Source organism: Podarcis pityusensis, assembly GCF_964106645.2.
Source record: "Podarcis pityusensis genome assembly, chromosome: 16".
NCBI classification, from domain to species: Eukaryota; Metazoa; Chordata; class Lepidosauria; order Squamata; family Lacertidae; genus Podarcis; species Podarcis pityusensis.
The window spans coordinates 37,780,205-37,796,716 of record NC_138041.1 but is presented as its reverse complement, the minus strand read 5'-3'; the positions used below and the strand labels follow the sequence as shown (position 1 = coordinate 37,796,716).

The 16,512-nt window shown below is 48.0% G+C and overlaps 2 protein-coding genes across 6 annotated transcripts in view; one reads left to right on the top strand and one right to left on the bottom strand.

The window, feature by feature from the left end:
* Positions 1 to 16,512, top strand: part of LOC308465401 (uncharacterized protein) — a 321,144-nt gene that overhangs the window by 88,985 nt on the left and 215,647 nt on the right. The gene's annotated exons all lie outside the window — the stretch shown is intronic.
* Positions 1 to 16,512, bottom strand: part of KDM2B (lysine demethylase 2B) — an 88,858-nt gene that overhangs the window by 62,548 nt on the left and 9,798 nt on the right. For all 4 annotated transcript variants that reach the window (XM_080985059.1, XM_080985058.1, XM_080985061.1 and 1 more), the window contains 2 exons: positions 10,887 to 11,065; positions 7,586 to 7,692 (listed from right to left, as the gene is read on the bottom strand). In XM_080985059.1, the coding sequence (XP_080841185.1) occupies positions 7,586 to 7,692; positions 10,887 to 11,065 (286 nt within the window). The remainder of the gene's footprint in view (positions 1 to 7,585; positions 7,693 to 10,886; positions 11,066 to 16,512) is intronic.

The window sequence follows — 16,512 nt, the reverse complement described above, 5'->3', positions numbered from 1 at the left end:
ACTGTCAAATCAATTTACTCCCTGGGGCACAGCTCCCTGTAGGCAAGCTGTACGCCATGTCAGACAGAGAGATGCAGGAGCTAAGAGAGTTCATTGACAAGAACCTGAAGAGAGGGTTCATCAGAGAGTCCAGGGCGGTGGGGGGCAGCCCAGTGTTTTTTGTGGATAAAAAAAACACGAACAAGCCGAGGCTTGTGTGTGACTTCAGGGCCTTCGCCTCGGAACAACAACTCCTGCATGTGGATTTACAAAAACCGATGAGAGTGGAAACTGACGCATCAGACAGAGCGATTGGGGCGGTGCTTCTGCAGCCAGGGAAGGAGGAGTCAGAGTGGAGACCGTGTGCCTTTTTTTCGCGAAAGCTGAACAAATCCGAGAGGAACTACACGGTGTATGACCGAGAACTACTAGCCATTCATGAGGCGTTCCGGAGATGGAGGCACCTGCTAATTGGCGCACAACATAAGGTGCAAGTGTGCACTGACCACAAGAACCTAGAGTATTGGAGGACGGCACGAGTGCTCAACCAACGGCAAGTGAGATGGGCCCAGGAGTTCTCCAAATTTAACTTTGAGATTTGTTACGTGCCAGGCCCAGAGAACATTAGGGCGGACGCTCTCTCACGCAAACCTGAATATTTGGAGGGGGAGGGAGCACCCGAAGAGAGACATGTCATTCCAGAGGACCGCTGGGTGTGTGGGGCGGCATTGGTGGGACAAAGAGAACTGGTAGAGGAAACAGAGAATGATGAATACGCCCAGAATAAGCTCAGAGGTCTTAGGGGTGAGGGAGAGGAACCAGGGGGTTTCGAGGAAAGAAATGGAGCTTTGTATTACAAAGGGGCACTGTATATCCCTGAAGGAGACTTAAGGGGGAGGGTACTCAAGCAGTTGCACGACAGCCCCACGGCGGGGCATTTTGGACAACACAAAACCATGTGGTTGGTCACCAGGGAATTTTGGTGGCCTAAGGTGAGGGAAGATGTACGGGAGTATGTAAGAGGGTGTGAGCAATGCCAGCGAGCCAAAGGGGAGAGGCGGGCACCGGCGGGGCTATTAGAACCCTTACCAACCCCAGAACGACCTTGGGAGGCAGTGTCGATAGATTTTATGACTGATCTGCCGAAGTCCAAGGGGAAAACAGCCATCATGGTGGTGGTAGACCTACTAACAAAGATGTGCCACTTTGTAGCCTGCTCGCATGCAGTCACGGCGGAAGAGACAGCGAAGTTATTTGTAGAACACATTTTTAGGTTGCACGGGGTGCCATTGAGGGTGGTCTCAGACCGAGGAAAACAATTTACTTCCAGGTTCTGGAGGAAGCTCATGAGCTTACTGCAGGTGGAGGTCAACTTTTCGACTGCCCGGCACCCTGAAACCAACGGGCAGGCGGAAAGAGCAAACGGTGTCCTCCAGCAATACCTGAGGTGTTATGTCAATGACAGAGAGAATGACTGGGTAGAAAAGTTGGCGCTGGCGGAATTTGCCTACAACAATGCCGAGAATGTGTCCACAGGGATGAGCCCCTTCTTGGCTAATTATGGGTGTCATCCCAGGGGTTTCCCAGGGGGAGAAGGGGAGAGATGGAGCGTCCCGGCAGCCGAGCATTTTGTAGAAGAAATGGAAGCAATCCATCGTCAGCTCCAACTCAACTTAGAAAGGGCGAAGGAAGAATACAAGAGGCAGGCAGACAAGAACCGAAGGGAAGGTGAAACCATAAGGGTGGGAGATAGGGTGTGGCTGTCAACCCAAGGGTTGCCGTTCAAAGGAGGTTGTAAGAAATTAAGACCCAGGAGATTGGGTCCCTTTGAGGTCATTCAACAGGTCAACCCAGTGGCTTTCAGGCTCCGGTTACCCAACCACATGAAACTGCACCCAGTATTTCACAGGTCGTTACTGTCACCGTATGAGGGGGGACGAGAAGGGATGGCCACTCGGGGACCGGTCATAGAAGAAAGGGAATGCAGCAGCCATGTGGCAGAAATCCTCGACGCCAGGTGGAAGGGGGATCAGGTGGAGTATTTGGTAGCGTGGGAAGGAGAACCGGAGTCAGAAAACACTTGGGTAATGGCAGAAGATATCAATGACGAGGTATTGATAGAAACGTTCCATCAAAGGTTCCCAAGGAAACCTCAGCCTGTGGAGAGGTTCCGGAGGGAATACTTTGGGACCACCGATGAGGAGGAGGAGTTGGAAGGATTCTCGGACTCGGAAGGGGAAGGGGAGATGGACTCTGAGGAGGAGGAGTACTTCGAGACCAGGAACCGCAACAGGTGGAGAGAAGTGTTCGGGACATCGGAAGATGAAGGAAGTTCATTCCGGGGTTTTGCCTCCTCACCGCCCGTAGAGGAGGGGGCGAGAGGGGATGAAGGGGGCCCTGGAGGGGAGGTGGATGTCAGGGAACTGCCATCGGAAGGAAGGGAAGTGAAAGGGCTCACACAGGTTGGGAGAGACTCAGCAGCTGAAGAGGGAACCAGTAGGGGGAGAGGAGCTGAGCTGAGGGAAAGGGAGCTGGAGGGATGGCTCAGAGACACTTCCAGCGAAAACAGTGGGGAGGTTTCAGGACCTCCTGTAGGGACACCCACTCCTCGCCGGAAACTGTCACGCAGAGAGTCCAGAAGACGTGTTTCCGTTAAGGAGCTTTTATGTTGGAAGCGATTCCGAAAGCAACCACTGTCGGAATCTGCCAGCGACTGACGGAGCCATGTTTAAGGGGCTCCGTTACAGACAGAGGTTTGCAAACTTGACCAAACTCTGAGGGACTAGGATTTTACACACAAGCAGCTCATCGTCCCATCACAACAGCCAACCACAAAAGAGAGAAAAACTGAGGCGGTCATTTTGTTTTGTCTCGAGCTTGGTGATCTTTATTTCTTTTGATTTCCGAAAGAAACTTTGAAGGTTGAAATACTTAACCAGATTAAGAATTACCTCAACTTTCTAAGCATCTGGGTAGGCTTGTCTATGCAGGAATGTTTCTAGCAGGTGCCCCAAGACACCTTCCCATAATAAAAACCACATTCAGGTCTGGCATCAAGAACAGGGACGCCCTTGAAGGGCCAGGATAATCCAGATGGCATTTCCTGCCCTCATCCTGATACCGCCCTTTGCGTTTCACTATCAAGGCCGCAGCTCCCACCGCAGGAGGACCTGCACAGTCTCTTAAACTGCAAATCCTGCAAATCCAGCCACTAAATGATCACACAAGCATAGCTGGGAAAGCAAGGAAAACCCAACAGAGCACTGGTCTGCTGCCTTACAAATACAGTGTACCTCGGGTTAAGTACTTAATTCATTCCGGAGGCCCGTTCTTAACCTGAAACTGTTCTTAACCTGAAGCACCACTCTAGCTAATGGGGCCTCCTGCTGCCGCTGCGCAGCCGAAGCACGATTTCCTGAAGCAAAGTTCTTAACCCGAGGTACTACTTCTGGGTTAGTGGAGTCTGTAACCTGAAGCGTATGTAACCCGAGGTACCACTGTATCTCCTTTCTGAGATTATTTTTTTTAAAGGAAAAAGTTGCCATGCTGCAGTTTGCATGGCTGCCAGTAGGTGGCCAGTAGGCCACATGAACAGTGGTGTGGAAACAGTTGGGGGAGGGAATTATTGTGTTCGTTATTATGTCATGCATTTTTGTGTTTTTCTGCTCTAAGCCACACTCTGATCCTCAAATGAAGGGTGGTATGTACATTTAATAAATAATAACAACAGTCTGCGGAGTGAGCGAGCCAAGCAGGCAGGCTAGAAGAACAAGCAAGAAAATGGCCTTCCCTTTTCTTTTCTTTCATAAGATTCATATACTGCTTGATTGAGTTGTGTGTTTTTTGTTTTTGTTTTTTGGTTTACAAAAAGATAAAACAAAAAAAATTGAGAAGAATTCACAGCCATACTTTAAAACAGACATGTCCAAAGTCTGTTTTGGTGGCCTAATCCGGCCCGCCGGTTGGTTTTCTCCAGCCCCTGTGGCAGTTTGTTTATTGGGGACAAATCCTTTAAAAAGATCAACAAGTTTAATCCTAGAAAAAGCTCAACAACTTTGGCCAGTCCTCATGCATGTTCATTTCATCAAATCTGGCCCTCTTTGAAAAAAGTTTGGGCACCCCTGCTTTAAAACATCCAAAAGTCGAAATACAGGTTAAGAATTACCTCAGCTTTCTAGCCATCTGGGCAGGCTTGTCGAAACAAAAATGTTTTAAGCAGGCACCAAAAAGAGTACAGTGAAGGTATCTGCTTGATCTCAATATGTAGGGAGTTCCAAAGTGTAGATGCTGCCACACTAAACAACCAAGTTCTTACAAAAGTGGGACGGGTATTATGTGGCAGCCCATTCTGCCGACTGAAGCGTCTGAGTGGGCACATGTGGGGTTAGGCGATATTGAAGGCAAATAAGTCCCAAGTTGCTAAGGGCTTCCCATGTTGCACAGGTTGTCACACCCTTGGCTCAGTTATGGAGCATGCACACACAACAGGGGCATAGAAAGCCTGGGATCTGAGCAAGTGGGTGGCCCAGGTGGCCGAGAGAGCAAAGGTACAGGTTGTCTGGAGGGGCAAGTGACCGGGCAGCCAGGTGGTCAGCCCATGAAGGCCTTCCCAAGCTCCCCATGTTTGCCACTGCTGCCACAGGCTGAAGTCTCTCCGCCCATAGTCTGCTGCCATTTCAAACCTCCTTCTGTCAAGTAGCAGTGTGGAGACGAAGACTCCGTCCTCTTCATTCCCCTCTCCTCTGTGTGCAGGGCCAACAGCTGGGGGATCTCAGAATTGGGGGGAGTCGTTGGGGAAGTTTTAGGTAAACCTTTGGGGCATGGGGTGGCAATCAACGTGAGCAGGGATGGAAGCCCCTAGTAAATATACAATATGGAACTTGGTTTGCTGTGCTCCCCAAAACTCTGAAGGCTGAAGCTGTAAAGGTAAAGGTAAAGGTAAAGGGACCCCTGACCATTAGGTCCAGTCATGGCCGACTCTGGGGTTGCAGCACTCATCTTGCTTTATTGGCCGAGGGAGCCGGCCTACAGCTTCCGGGTCATGTGGCCAGCATGACTAAGCCGCTTCTGGTGAACCAGAGCAGCGCACAGAAACGCTGTTTACCTTCCTGCCGGAGCGGTACCTATTGATCTACTTGCACTTTGATGTGCTTTCAAACTACTAGGTTGGCAGGAGCAGGGACCGAGCAACGGGAGCTCACCCCATTGCGAGGATTCAAACCGCCGACCTTCTGTTCAGCAAGCCCTAGGCTCAGTGGTTTAACCAACAGCGCTACCCGCGTCCCTTAGGCTGAAGCTGAGGAACACTTTATTTCTCAGTAAAAATTGGGGGCAAGGTTCGCACTTACACCTGGAAAAGTTTGCTTTTAACGTGACTCGAGAGGAAGAGCCATTTCAGATAACACTCAATAGCAGCTTAACCTAGGGATGGCGAACCAATGACCCTCCAACACGCAGCAGCCCCATCCAGGATGACCAACGGTCAGCGATGATTGGAGGTGGAGTCCAACTACACTGGGAGGGGGCCACAGCTTCCACACCCCTCATTTAGCATTATGGGTAGAAGCTGGGCACTCACCCTCCCCTCCTGCGGTGTTCTTCAAGACTAACCAGAATCCCCTGGTAGGTTTAGCTCAGGGATGGCTATTCTGTGGCCCTCCAGATATTGTTCGGCTACAATTTCCATCATCCCCAACCACTGGCCCGGCTGGAGGGCCCCAGGTTGCCCACCCAGGTTTTAGGCTCTAGTTAGGAAGCAAGGCAAAATTGTAAGCATGCTTATAAGTATGCTTATAAGCTTGTTTATTTTTCATTAAACAGTATATAAATCTTCCCATGTAAACAAAAACAATCTTACATTAACAAGCATTCCTCAAGTCCGGATGTAATGGGGAGCTCCAGCTACTTTGAAATTGAAAGTGCAAGTTTATCTCCTCCTCTTGTGTGCAAAAGAAGGGAGGGGAGTGCAAACCGCAAGGCTTTCCACAGCCTCTACATGTAAAGCTAAGCCATGAGAAGTGACTGATGTGATCATACTTGACATAGATGTTCCACCCCCAGCAGAGGCCGACTGGTACTGAAGAGAAAGACAGCGCTACCAAAACACAGACATCCACCTTCTCTGTGCCCTGAGGCCACCAGGTTTGCAGACACTTTTTCATTCATTTGTTTTCCCCCAACAACACAGTGGCAGTTGTCCCATAATCTGGGGATCCTTGCCTTTCACAGGAAGCAAGTCACTCACTGCCTGTTGGAAGCAATTCACAACAATATTCAAAACATCAATGAAAGGAAGGTGGAGATGGGGGAAAGAAGCACCATCCTCAAAAGAGTTAATGGAACAGATCCAGTTCATTCTCCAGCTCCTTCTCAAGCATCATCTCTGAACTGGTACAGCAGATGGAACAATCGCTAACTTCATCCCCAGCACAGAACTTTACAGTTCGCAGCCAAAATCAACATCTGCACTGGATGGCACCATCTATGTTTGCAAAAACCACCATCACTTTTCATTTCTCTTTTGCTTTTTTGCTGGTCTGCTTTCCATTTGAGAAAATTGGACCAGCGTTAGATTTAGATTTAGAAAAAGAACACAGAACTACAGGCACACACATTAGCAAGGCGTCTTGTATGCTTCAGTTCCTTGGAAATGCAGACAAAAGCACAGAACATGAGCTTTCTGAGAATCTAAGCTTTCTTTAAAACAATGCCACACTTCCCACATTTCTAGCTTTTGTGGTTATGAAAGTGGTGCAGCTGAAATCTCAAAAACTGAACTAGATTCCTATAGAGGCTTGAGGAAGGGTTCCAAAGCATGACCTGGCCCCATGCTCCTTAGACAGAATAAATAATGCTAAATAATAAACTTTGCTAAGATATTCTGCTTGCCCAACTCCTATCTAAGGTTACAACCAGAGCCAGAGGCCCTTCTGAATGGCCAGTACCTCTCGAACATATCGGCAGATGTGCCCAGCCATTCAGCCATCACCAAATCCCTTGGGGCATCGTATAATATAAATAAAACAGCATTTTAAAAGCCAATGATTATTCCAGAATCACCAAATGCGTACCACTCTTCTAACTGCATCGAATCACTGAACTGTAGAGTTGGAAAGGATCCTAAGGGTCATCTAGTCCCCTGCTATGCAGTTCTGTGTACTTTTCGGGCTGAGGAGGTAACGCTCTTCACCACATCACAACAAAAAAGGCAGGGTGGGAGGCAGGCTAATAGGCATCACGGGCACCAGGGAAACACCTCAGGGGCGCCACTCTGCCCTCAGGTCCCACATCGGTGACCCCCACCTCAAACTGACCACAACCAAACTTTGTGCTGGGCTAGTCTTTTCACCGGTAATGCCTTGCACCTCTGCAAACAGCTCTTGGGGTCCCTGGGAACCTTGTCCTGCCTGTGTTCCATCACTGACACAGAGAACATTCAAACATGCAATCCCCGCCTTGCGTCCCAAAATAATTCCAGCCCAACAAGAGCCACACCATATGATTCTGCTGGTCGCGTAGCTCGGTTCAAATTTCATCCGAAGCCGAAGCTTCACACCAGCAGGAGATTCCACAGGGAGTGGTTCATAATGAAGCAAAATCAACTTACTTTTTTACTTTTGGATACTTCATCTCTGAGATGGTATTGGTGGCGTCTGTCTGTCTCTCCTTCAGATGCCGAGGCCACATGTTATCCACCCAGTCGACCAAGTCTACCTAAAAGGGCATCCAAAGGAACCAGTTAAGTCAGGAAATGTTGGAGAAAGATCTCAGAGCAAGGAAGGGATACTGGCAAAGCTATGTGTGTGCAGGCGGAAAAAGAAACCAAAACTCTGCCACCCCAAGCAATCCACATTCTGCAACACGCAACGATGAATTCTGCCAGAAATGTGAATTACAAAGATTACATTCCTCTCACGGTTACTGTACAGTTCCATGGTTTTCTGAGGCTGGCTTAGATCTCACAATGTCACATTTGTACACAACAACTTGTGCACCATTCTCAGGATTTTGTTAGGGCAAACGTTTGTTTATTTATTTATTTAGGGGACATGAAATTTTGGGACATCTTTTGGAATGTGAATTTGCAAGACTGTGCACAGAGGTTTGGGGAGACTTAGAACAAAGTTCCCATTGACTGGTATCAGGCAGACGAGGTGGATGTGCACATCATCAAGTAGGTCATGCCTGCACTGGATCACACCACAGGTCCGTCCCCGTCCCCCCGTCCCCCAGGTTCAGCAATCCATCTGCAACAATTGACAGGGCGTAGGAAGACATCAAACAGGGAGGCAGCCATAAAGGCTCATAAGAAGAGCCCAGCTAGATTGGACTCAAATGTCCATCTAGGCTTGCATCCTGCTTCCCCCAGTGACCAATTAGATGCTCCATGAAGACCACAGTCCTCTCCCACCATCATTCCCAGCAAGTAGTATTCAGTTACCCAGGCATGAAGGTTCTACTGCAGCCATTATGATTCTCCACTGATCCATAGAAATAGCCGCTCTTTCTCAATGGAGAAACCTTTACAAGCATGAAACAAATCCTGGTGCGGGGAAGGGAAGGCATTAAAAGTTCCACTAATCCAGTTATCAGCCACTACAGGTTCCAATCCTAGCAATTACGCCTAACAGCCATCGACAGGACAGTCCCCTGTGAATTTATCCAATAGCCAAGTGGCTGTTTGCAAGCCTGCCACTAGCAGCCACAACAAAATCGTGGGACGATGAGCTGTGTTAAGTTGATTATGCACTGTGTGGTGCATAGAGAAATAATTCCCTTGGTCCTGTGCCTACTGCCAATCAGTTCCATTGGATGATCCCTAAGAATAAGGCAGGATAGAACTAAAAGAGGAAGACGAGAGACAGGGCACATAGCCGCTGCTTACCTACTTCAGAGTAGCCCTGTTAGCATGAAGCATAGAAGCATAGAAACATACAAGCCAAGAGAGCACGGCAAGGTCAGTCAATAAAAATAAGTTTTAATGGAGGAAATCAATCAATCAAACCTGTATATATTTACATATGATTAGAATAATCATTTCAAGGGAAGAGGAAAGCAGAAACATGCATATGTTTAAGTGGATCCCTGTCATTACTAAGCTACTCAAGCTTTTTGGGTGAAGAACAGGGTAAAATGCTTTTGAGAAATTAATAAAAGCTATATTACAATCACATTATAAAATAATAATTTTATAAAAAAATCCTCTTCAGACAGGATGGAGAGGTTGGGAATGCCTCTTCTAAGAGGGCCCCTGCTATCTGCAACTGTTACATTAAAATTATATTTTAAATATAAACTTCTTTAAAAAATGTGTTTCCCAATTAATTGAGGGTGCATTTTAGTCAATAATTTAAACTGATTAACCTAACGGATTACAATCACAGCCCTACTACAAATCATTCCATGGTGTGACCATATTTGAAGTCCTGTGTACCGTTCTGGTCGCTTCAACTCAAAAAGGATATTGATGAGTTGGGGGGAAAGTTCAGGAAACTGCAAGCAAAATGATCGGGGGGGGGGGGGAGTGACTCCCCTGCAAGGAAAGGCTGCAGCTCTGGGGCCTTTTCAGTTTGGAGAAAACTAAGTTGGGAGTAAGACGCAGCATGACAAAAGTTTCTAAAATTATGCCTGGCATGGAGAAAGTGGACAGGGAAGAGCTTTCCTCTTCTCTCATAGCACTAAAACTCCTGAGCACCCAAAGCAACTGAAGGTTGGAAGATTCAGGACAGATTACTAAGTCCATTTTTACACAGCAAACAGTCACACAATGGTCCGCCCCCCCACAAGGTCTGAGGGACAGTGGACTGGCCCCCTGCTGAAAAAGTTTGCTGACCCCTGGACAATCTCATGGCAGAGAGGGCTATCGATGGCTACTAGATACGCTGGCTTTGCATTATTATAACTATTGTAATTTCATTTATATCCTGCCTTTTTCCCCCTGACAGGGACTCAAGGCAGCTTACAGATATTAAAAATAAGAACAGCTGAAAACACAGGGGAAAAAACAATTAAACAAACAGGTAGATGGATAGATAATCTAAAACATAGTTAATTACAGTAATAATAATAATAATAAACCGGCCCGCCACCAGCAGTCAGTTCCCAAAAAGGAGAGAGCCATTCTAACTTCTCTAGGGAGGCAGTTCCAAAGTCTGGGCTATTGTTCTATATTTATTTATATGTGCTCTGACTTCCAAATACCAGTTGCTGGAAACCAGGGGAGGGCAAGAGTTGCTCTTGCTCTCTCGATCTGCTCACTGGTTTCCCACCAGCATTCGGTGGGCCAATGTAAGAACAGGATGCTGGACTAGAGGGGCCACGGGTCAGATCCAATAGGTTCTTCTGTTGTGTTCACTGAACAAACACACACACATACACACTGCTTTCAGAATAGGACTTTTGGGCAGATGCCCATTGACTGGCTCAGCAGGACCAACAGGAAGATCTCCCAAAATACAGCAGGGCTGGCTCACCACATTGCAGAGTAAGTGAAGCAACGTACACTGACATCTAAAAAGGAGGACCTTCAGTAAGACCACTAAGACTAGGGGATAAACCAGGAATGGGGCACCTTTGGCACTCCAGGTGTTGGGGGTCCCCCAACTCCCATCAGCCCCAGTCAGAATGGGGAATGGTCAGGGAAGATGTGACCCAACAACACCTAGAGCAGCCTTTCTCAACCTGTGGGTCCCCAGATGTTGTTGGACTACAACTCCCATCACCCCTAGCTAGCAAGGCCAGAGCTCAGAGATGATGGGAGTTGTAGTCCAAAAACGTCTGGAGCCACAGGTTGAGAACCGCTGACCTAGAGGGTCAGGTTACTCCCTGGTCTAAAAGGACCAAACTGCCCCAATGTCGGCGGCCAAATACCCTAAGTGCAATAACCACCCAAAGAGGTCTCAGCTTACCACATTGGGGCGCTTGACGATGTTTGCCAGCTTCGTGTGGCTGAACTCGAGGCTGATCACATTGTACAACTTCTTGCGTTCCGCCTCCGGGGTTTCGTAATATCGCACAAACTGGGACATGCTCATCTCTGTGCCCTTTTGTGTGTTGACGTCCATTACATCCACAATCCGACGGCTCCCTGTAAAATGATTTTGGACATGTGGAAAGGGCGAGGAGAAGGACAACCAAGTTTTTATTCCCTGCACGATGTTTAAAATAACTACACCAAGTCTCGAAAACCTTAAGAGAAGGAGACAAACTATGGTTTCAGGAGATAAACTATGATAAACGAACCACGACTCCACAGCTGGGAACCATGGGAAAGGAAGGTACTCTTATGCTCAAATCCTGCTTTGTTTCCCTGTTTCCCATGGGCATCTGGTTGGCCACTGTGAGAACAGGATGCTGGACTGAATGAGCCACTGGGCTGATCCAGCACAGCTCTTCCTATGTTCTTATATAGAAGGCTGATAAATAGGGCCACCTCCTTGCTCCTTAATTGCCTTTCCAGGAGCCTATTCAGATGATATCCCCCACTTTGAAGCAAACCACCAAAAAGTAGGTTTTATTTTGCAGTAGCAGGGAGACCGCATGTTCAAATAATCATACACTGTCCCCCAATCCCTTGTCCCTGCAGTGAGGGACAAGAAGAGGAGGAAGGAGAGGAGCAGAGGGGAGAGTCAGAGGTCAATTCCCAGTCTTAACCCCAGGTACAATCCTGGGGCAAGTGGGAAGCATCTTCTCAACTGGTCCTGTTTATTGCAGGAAAAGCAAAAGAGAGGTAAAAAATAAGTAGAATGCAGATTTGCACCCAACGAATGGTATCAAAGAACATGGGTAAACAGATCAATCAAAGGAGGTTGGGACATTATTCTTCAGGGGAAGAACCCCAAGATGATAAGAGTGAACTTTATTGCTTCAGATTAAAATTCTAAAAATAAAGGAAGGGGGTAGAATCTTCCCTTCCATAAAGAAAAAATTCCCTGCAAGCAGAAATTTAGCACAGCAGGAAGAAATGTTTCAGAACACCACACCCCTTGCTATGCGAACTTTCTATGTACTTAAAAAAAAATTGGGCTTTGTTTTTTATTTTAAAAAAACTTGCAAGGAAGCATGCTGATACGCCATCTTCCACTTTCAGTCTGTAGTATCGTTTTATCCACCTCAGTCAACCAGGCCTTAGACCAGACATTCCATGACCTGGTAGCAGGTTGCTAGATATAAAACTGGTACATTAATTTAAAAGCCCAACTTGCCAACAAATGAAGGAGGCAGCCCATAATCACTCTGCGTGGTTTATCATTCAGGCCACACTTCTCTCTAACCAGCTTGGATGGATATTTCTCTGCAACTGTTGGTGGTTATTTCTCTGCTGGATGACTCAGTCACTCCCAACACCGTAACACACAAGCAAGAGACTTGTCAGAAGACTGTCTCTGCATGATTGTGAAGTCATTTGTTTATTATAGCCCATTTTCCCTCCAAGGAGCTCAGGGCGATGTACATGGTTCTCCCCCTCCTCTTTTATCCTCACAACAACCCTGTGAGGTGGGCTAGGCTGAGAGTCATTGACTGGCCCAAGGTCACCCAGCGAGCTTCATGGGTGAGTATGGATTTGAACCCTGATCTCCCAGGTTCTAGTCCTGCACTCTAACCACTAAGCAACACAGCTACACTTCCTTGGTGTAAGGAAACAGCCTTATCCCAAGCCAGACCATGGTTCACCTAGCTCAGAATTTTGTGCACTGACTAGCAGGGGCTCTCCAGGTTTTCAGACAGGTGCATTTAGCAGCTCTGCTAGGAGATATTGGGCCCAACTCTGCACCTTCAGCATAAGATGTGATTGCAACAGAAATAACCAAGTGAGCCAAAGACCCAGCAGAATTTACCTAGCTGCAAAAGGCAAGTTCCCAGCTAGTTCCTGGAACAAGTCATTGCTCTAGGTCTGCCTCCATCCAATATGATCAGTGATTCATGCAAAACCACTGGGAGGATGAGGGAGCAAAGGAAAATTCATCCTCCTACACATGCTAAAAATAAGCTTCTAGTGAATGAGTGAACCTGAGACTCCACTTTTAATTCAGGAGACAGTATGTGCCTCAGCTATCAACAGTTTGAGGAATCTGGCCATAGATCATGGGTAGGCAAACTAAGGCCCGGGGGCTGGATCCGGCCCAATCTCCTTCTAAATCCGGCCCATGGACGGTCCGGGAATCAGTGTGTTTTTACATGAGTAGAATGTGTGCTTTTATTTAAAAGGCATCACTGGGTTATTTGTGGGGCATAGGAATTCGTTCATTCCCCCCCCCCCCAAAAAAATATAGTCCGGCCCCCCACAAGGTCTAAGGGACAGTGGACTGGCCCACGGCTGAAAAAGTTAGCTGACCCCTGCCATAAATGATTCATAACGCACAAGCCCAAAACTGAAGCTCTTTGCCTTGACAAACACCTTTGACTTAAGTGCTTTTCACTCGAGTCAGGAAGTTGACCACAGCTGATCAGAACCATTTTTGGAAAACGACATGCCCTCTCTTTGCCCTTGTTATCCACGTGACAGCACTGGGTCAAGTAATCAGCCATGAACGTGAGATGAGAGCCCTGCTGGATCAGGGCAATGGCCACCTAGTCCAGCATCCTGCGCTCCCAGCGGCCAACCAGATGGCTGGGGGAAGCCCACAAGAGCAGCACCCTCCCCTTCCTGTGTTTTCCAGCAACAGTATTCAGAAGCACAGCTATCATAGCAAGGAGCCTTCAATAGCCCTCTTTTAAAGCTACTTAGGCTGGTGGCCATCACTGCCTCCTGCGTGTTCATAGTTTTAACTGTAAAACATAGTTTAATGCATGAAATGTATTTAGTATTAATGTGAGCAAAAAAGCACAAGCAATTATCAATGAAAAACACGGGGACACTTCACAAGTATACAGGAGTGTGCCCAAAGCACACACCTATTTCAGCACAAACACCATAAGCTAAGACTCACCACTGGGCATGAAACACGATGACAATACTGAGGCACATAACCTCGTTGGGCACATCAGTGGCCTGGCCCATGCACAACACTAAGCCATGATTTGTTTAGGGCAAAGGGTGGTTTGTTTCCATGCCCAGGAGACTAACCATTGTTTGTCCAGCCACTGCCGCTGGAAAGCAAACCAATCTTCAGAGGAACCAACTTCCGCTTGTTTGATCGTTTGTGAGGCTATCTGTGGTTTCTTAAATAAGCCACAGTTTAGCACAGGGGTAGCCAACACGGTGCTCTTCCAGATGGCATGGGCTAAAAGTCCTACCACTTCTACCCACTAGCCATGCTGGCCGGGCTTGATGTAAGTTGCATTCCAACATCTGGAATGCGTCATGTCAGCCACTCCTGGCTTCATGTTCTATATGTGAATGCAGCCACAGTATGTCCTGTCTTGCAAACCAGGTGTATTTCACCAGAAGCACAATTAGCTCGCTAGCAACCATGCAACACCATGACGTCTTTGAACATGTCAATACAACCTTAATCCGTAAAATGCAAGGCAGCCAAAACAATGTTAAGCATTTTTGTGTCAGTTAATCCCAGCTACCAAGATTTTAGAAGCCAGAGCAATGAGTGTCAGGAGCCTGGCTGATTTGTGATAGCTTTGGGATTCTTTTGCTGAAATGTACTACTAGGGATTTGAACGCAGGTGGCACTGTGGTCTAAACCACTGAACCTAGGGCTTGCCGATCGGAAGGTTGGCGGTTCGAATCCCCGCGACGGGGTGAGTTCCCATTGTTCGGTCCCTGCTCCTGCCCACCTAGCAGTTCAAAAGCACGTCAAAGTAGATAAATAGGTACCGCTCTGGCAGGAAGGTAAACGGTGTTTCCATGCGCTGCTCTGGTTTCACCAGAAGCTGCTTAGTCATGCTGGCCACATGACCCAGAAGCTGTCTGTGGACAAATGCCAGCTTCCTCGGCCTAAAGAGCGAGATGAGCACTACAACCCCAGAGTCGTCCGCGACTGGACCTAATGGTCAGGGGTACCTTTACTACTAGGGAGTAGGCAGGTATCTTGGGTAGAGCTGGAGAATCAGCCCCAAAGCAAAATGAAGAAGAGGCAATGGGAATGGGAGCAGCTGGAAGAGGCATCAACTGCTGGGCAGATGAGCTTTGGGGAGACAACAGAGGGCTCAAACCAGGATGCTGGCAGCAGGGGCCAGCGTGTCACTATGCTATTGGCTTGATCTCAACTGCAGATAAACCAAGAACTCTAGCCCAGCAGGGATCTGGTGACACAACCAACCAACAGCATCCTTTGCAGATCTGTTTCCAGGTGTCAGAAAGGAAGGCCGTAGCTTGGGAAAGATCTGTAGCCTGCATGGGAGCTGAATCTCCATCAGGTGCCGATCCACGCAGGCATTTACATGTGCTGCTCCCTCCTCCCCAGTAGCCTCATGGGCAGCTAGTCGGGCAAGATGCGCTGAAGCTCCTGCCACCGTCTCTGCTGCTGCTGTGGCCCTGTGAGAGGTGAGGGCATCTGAAATAAATCCAGCACCCCAGGCTGTGGGGACCTCTAGTCCCAGGGCAAGGATGCCCAGGTCTGATGGCTCCTCAGGGTCAAGCCCTGCAATGCTGATTCAGTTCTTCAGTTTGAGGAATGTGCTGCTCAGGGGGAGAGCAGCCTGCGGAAACATTTGCTGGTCCCATTTCTCAAGTTAAGTGCAGTTTGTGCAAACTACTGGGTTTGGAGGAAACTGCAAACCATGCTTTGGCAGTAGCTCAGGAAAGGAGGCATTCCACCTCTGAAAGCAAGAGGAGGAACAGGAGGAGACAGAATGCAAGCCTGAGGCTCACAAGGCCAACCCATTTTGGGGAGGGGGGTAGTGTATCCCAGGTCCTGCTCTCTCTCAGAAATGGGGCAACAGCATGACCTGATAACTCTTAAGCAGTGTCTTCTCCCCACACCCCCAGAATTCACTGCAGTTCAAGGGGTCAAATGCTCTGGGGTTCTGCAGCCAAATCGACATGGAAAGCATTTCCTGATGGGACTGAAAACCACAACGGGAGCAATAATAAGCAAGTTATCCAAGGAGAATCCACTTCCATTACAGTGGTACCTCGGGTTAAGAACTTAATTCGTTCTGGAGGTCCGTTCTTAACCTGAAACTGTTCTTAACCTGAAGCACCACTTTAGCTAATGCCGTGCGATTTCTGTTTTCATCCTGAAGCAAAGTTCTTAACCCGAGATACTATTTCTGGGTTAGCAGAGTGTGTAACCTGAAGCGTCTGTAACCTGAAACACCTGTAACCCAAGGTACCACTGTATTTCAGCAGTAAGCAAGGCTCCTCCTCCATGAAAAAAGCCCCAGAATTCAGACACACAGAACAAGGGCCCACAGAGCAGTTCACACAGGAAAGACTTTGCAGGGCAAAAAGCTGAAATCCTAGTTACTAGGTTTAGAAAATGATTCAGCAGCCAGCTTTTCCCTAAGGCTTCACAGCTCCCTGCACATCAGGCAGGTGGACCAGGCTCACAATGGCAAGAGAAGCTTGCCAGGGCTCTGATTGTGGCATCAGGGGAGAGGAAAGGAAAAAGGAGTGGGCATCTTCCCCCCCCCCCA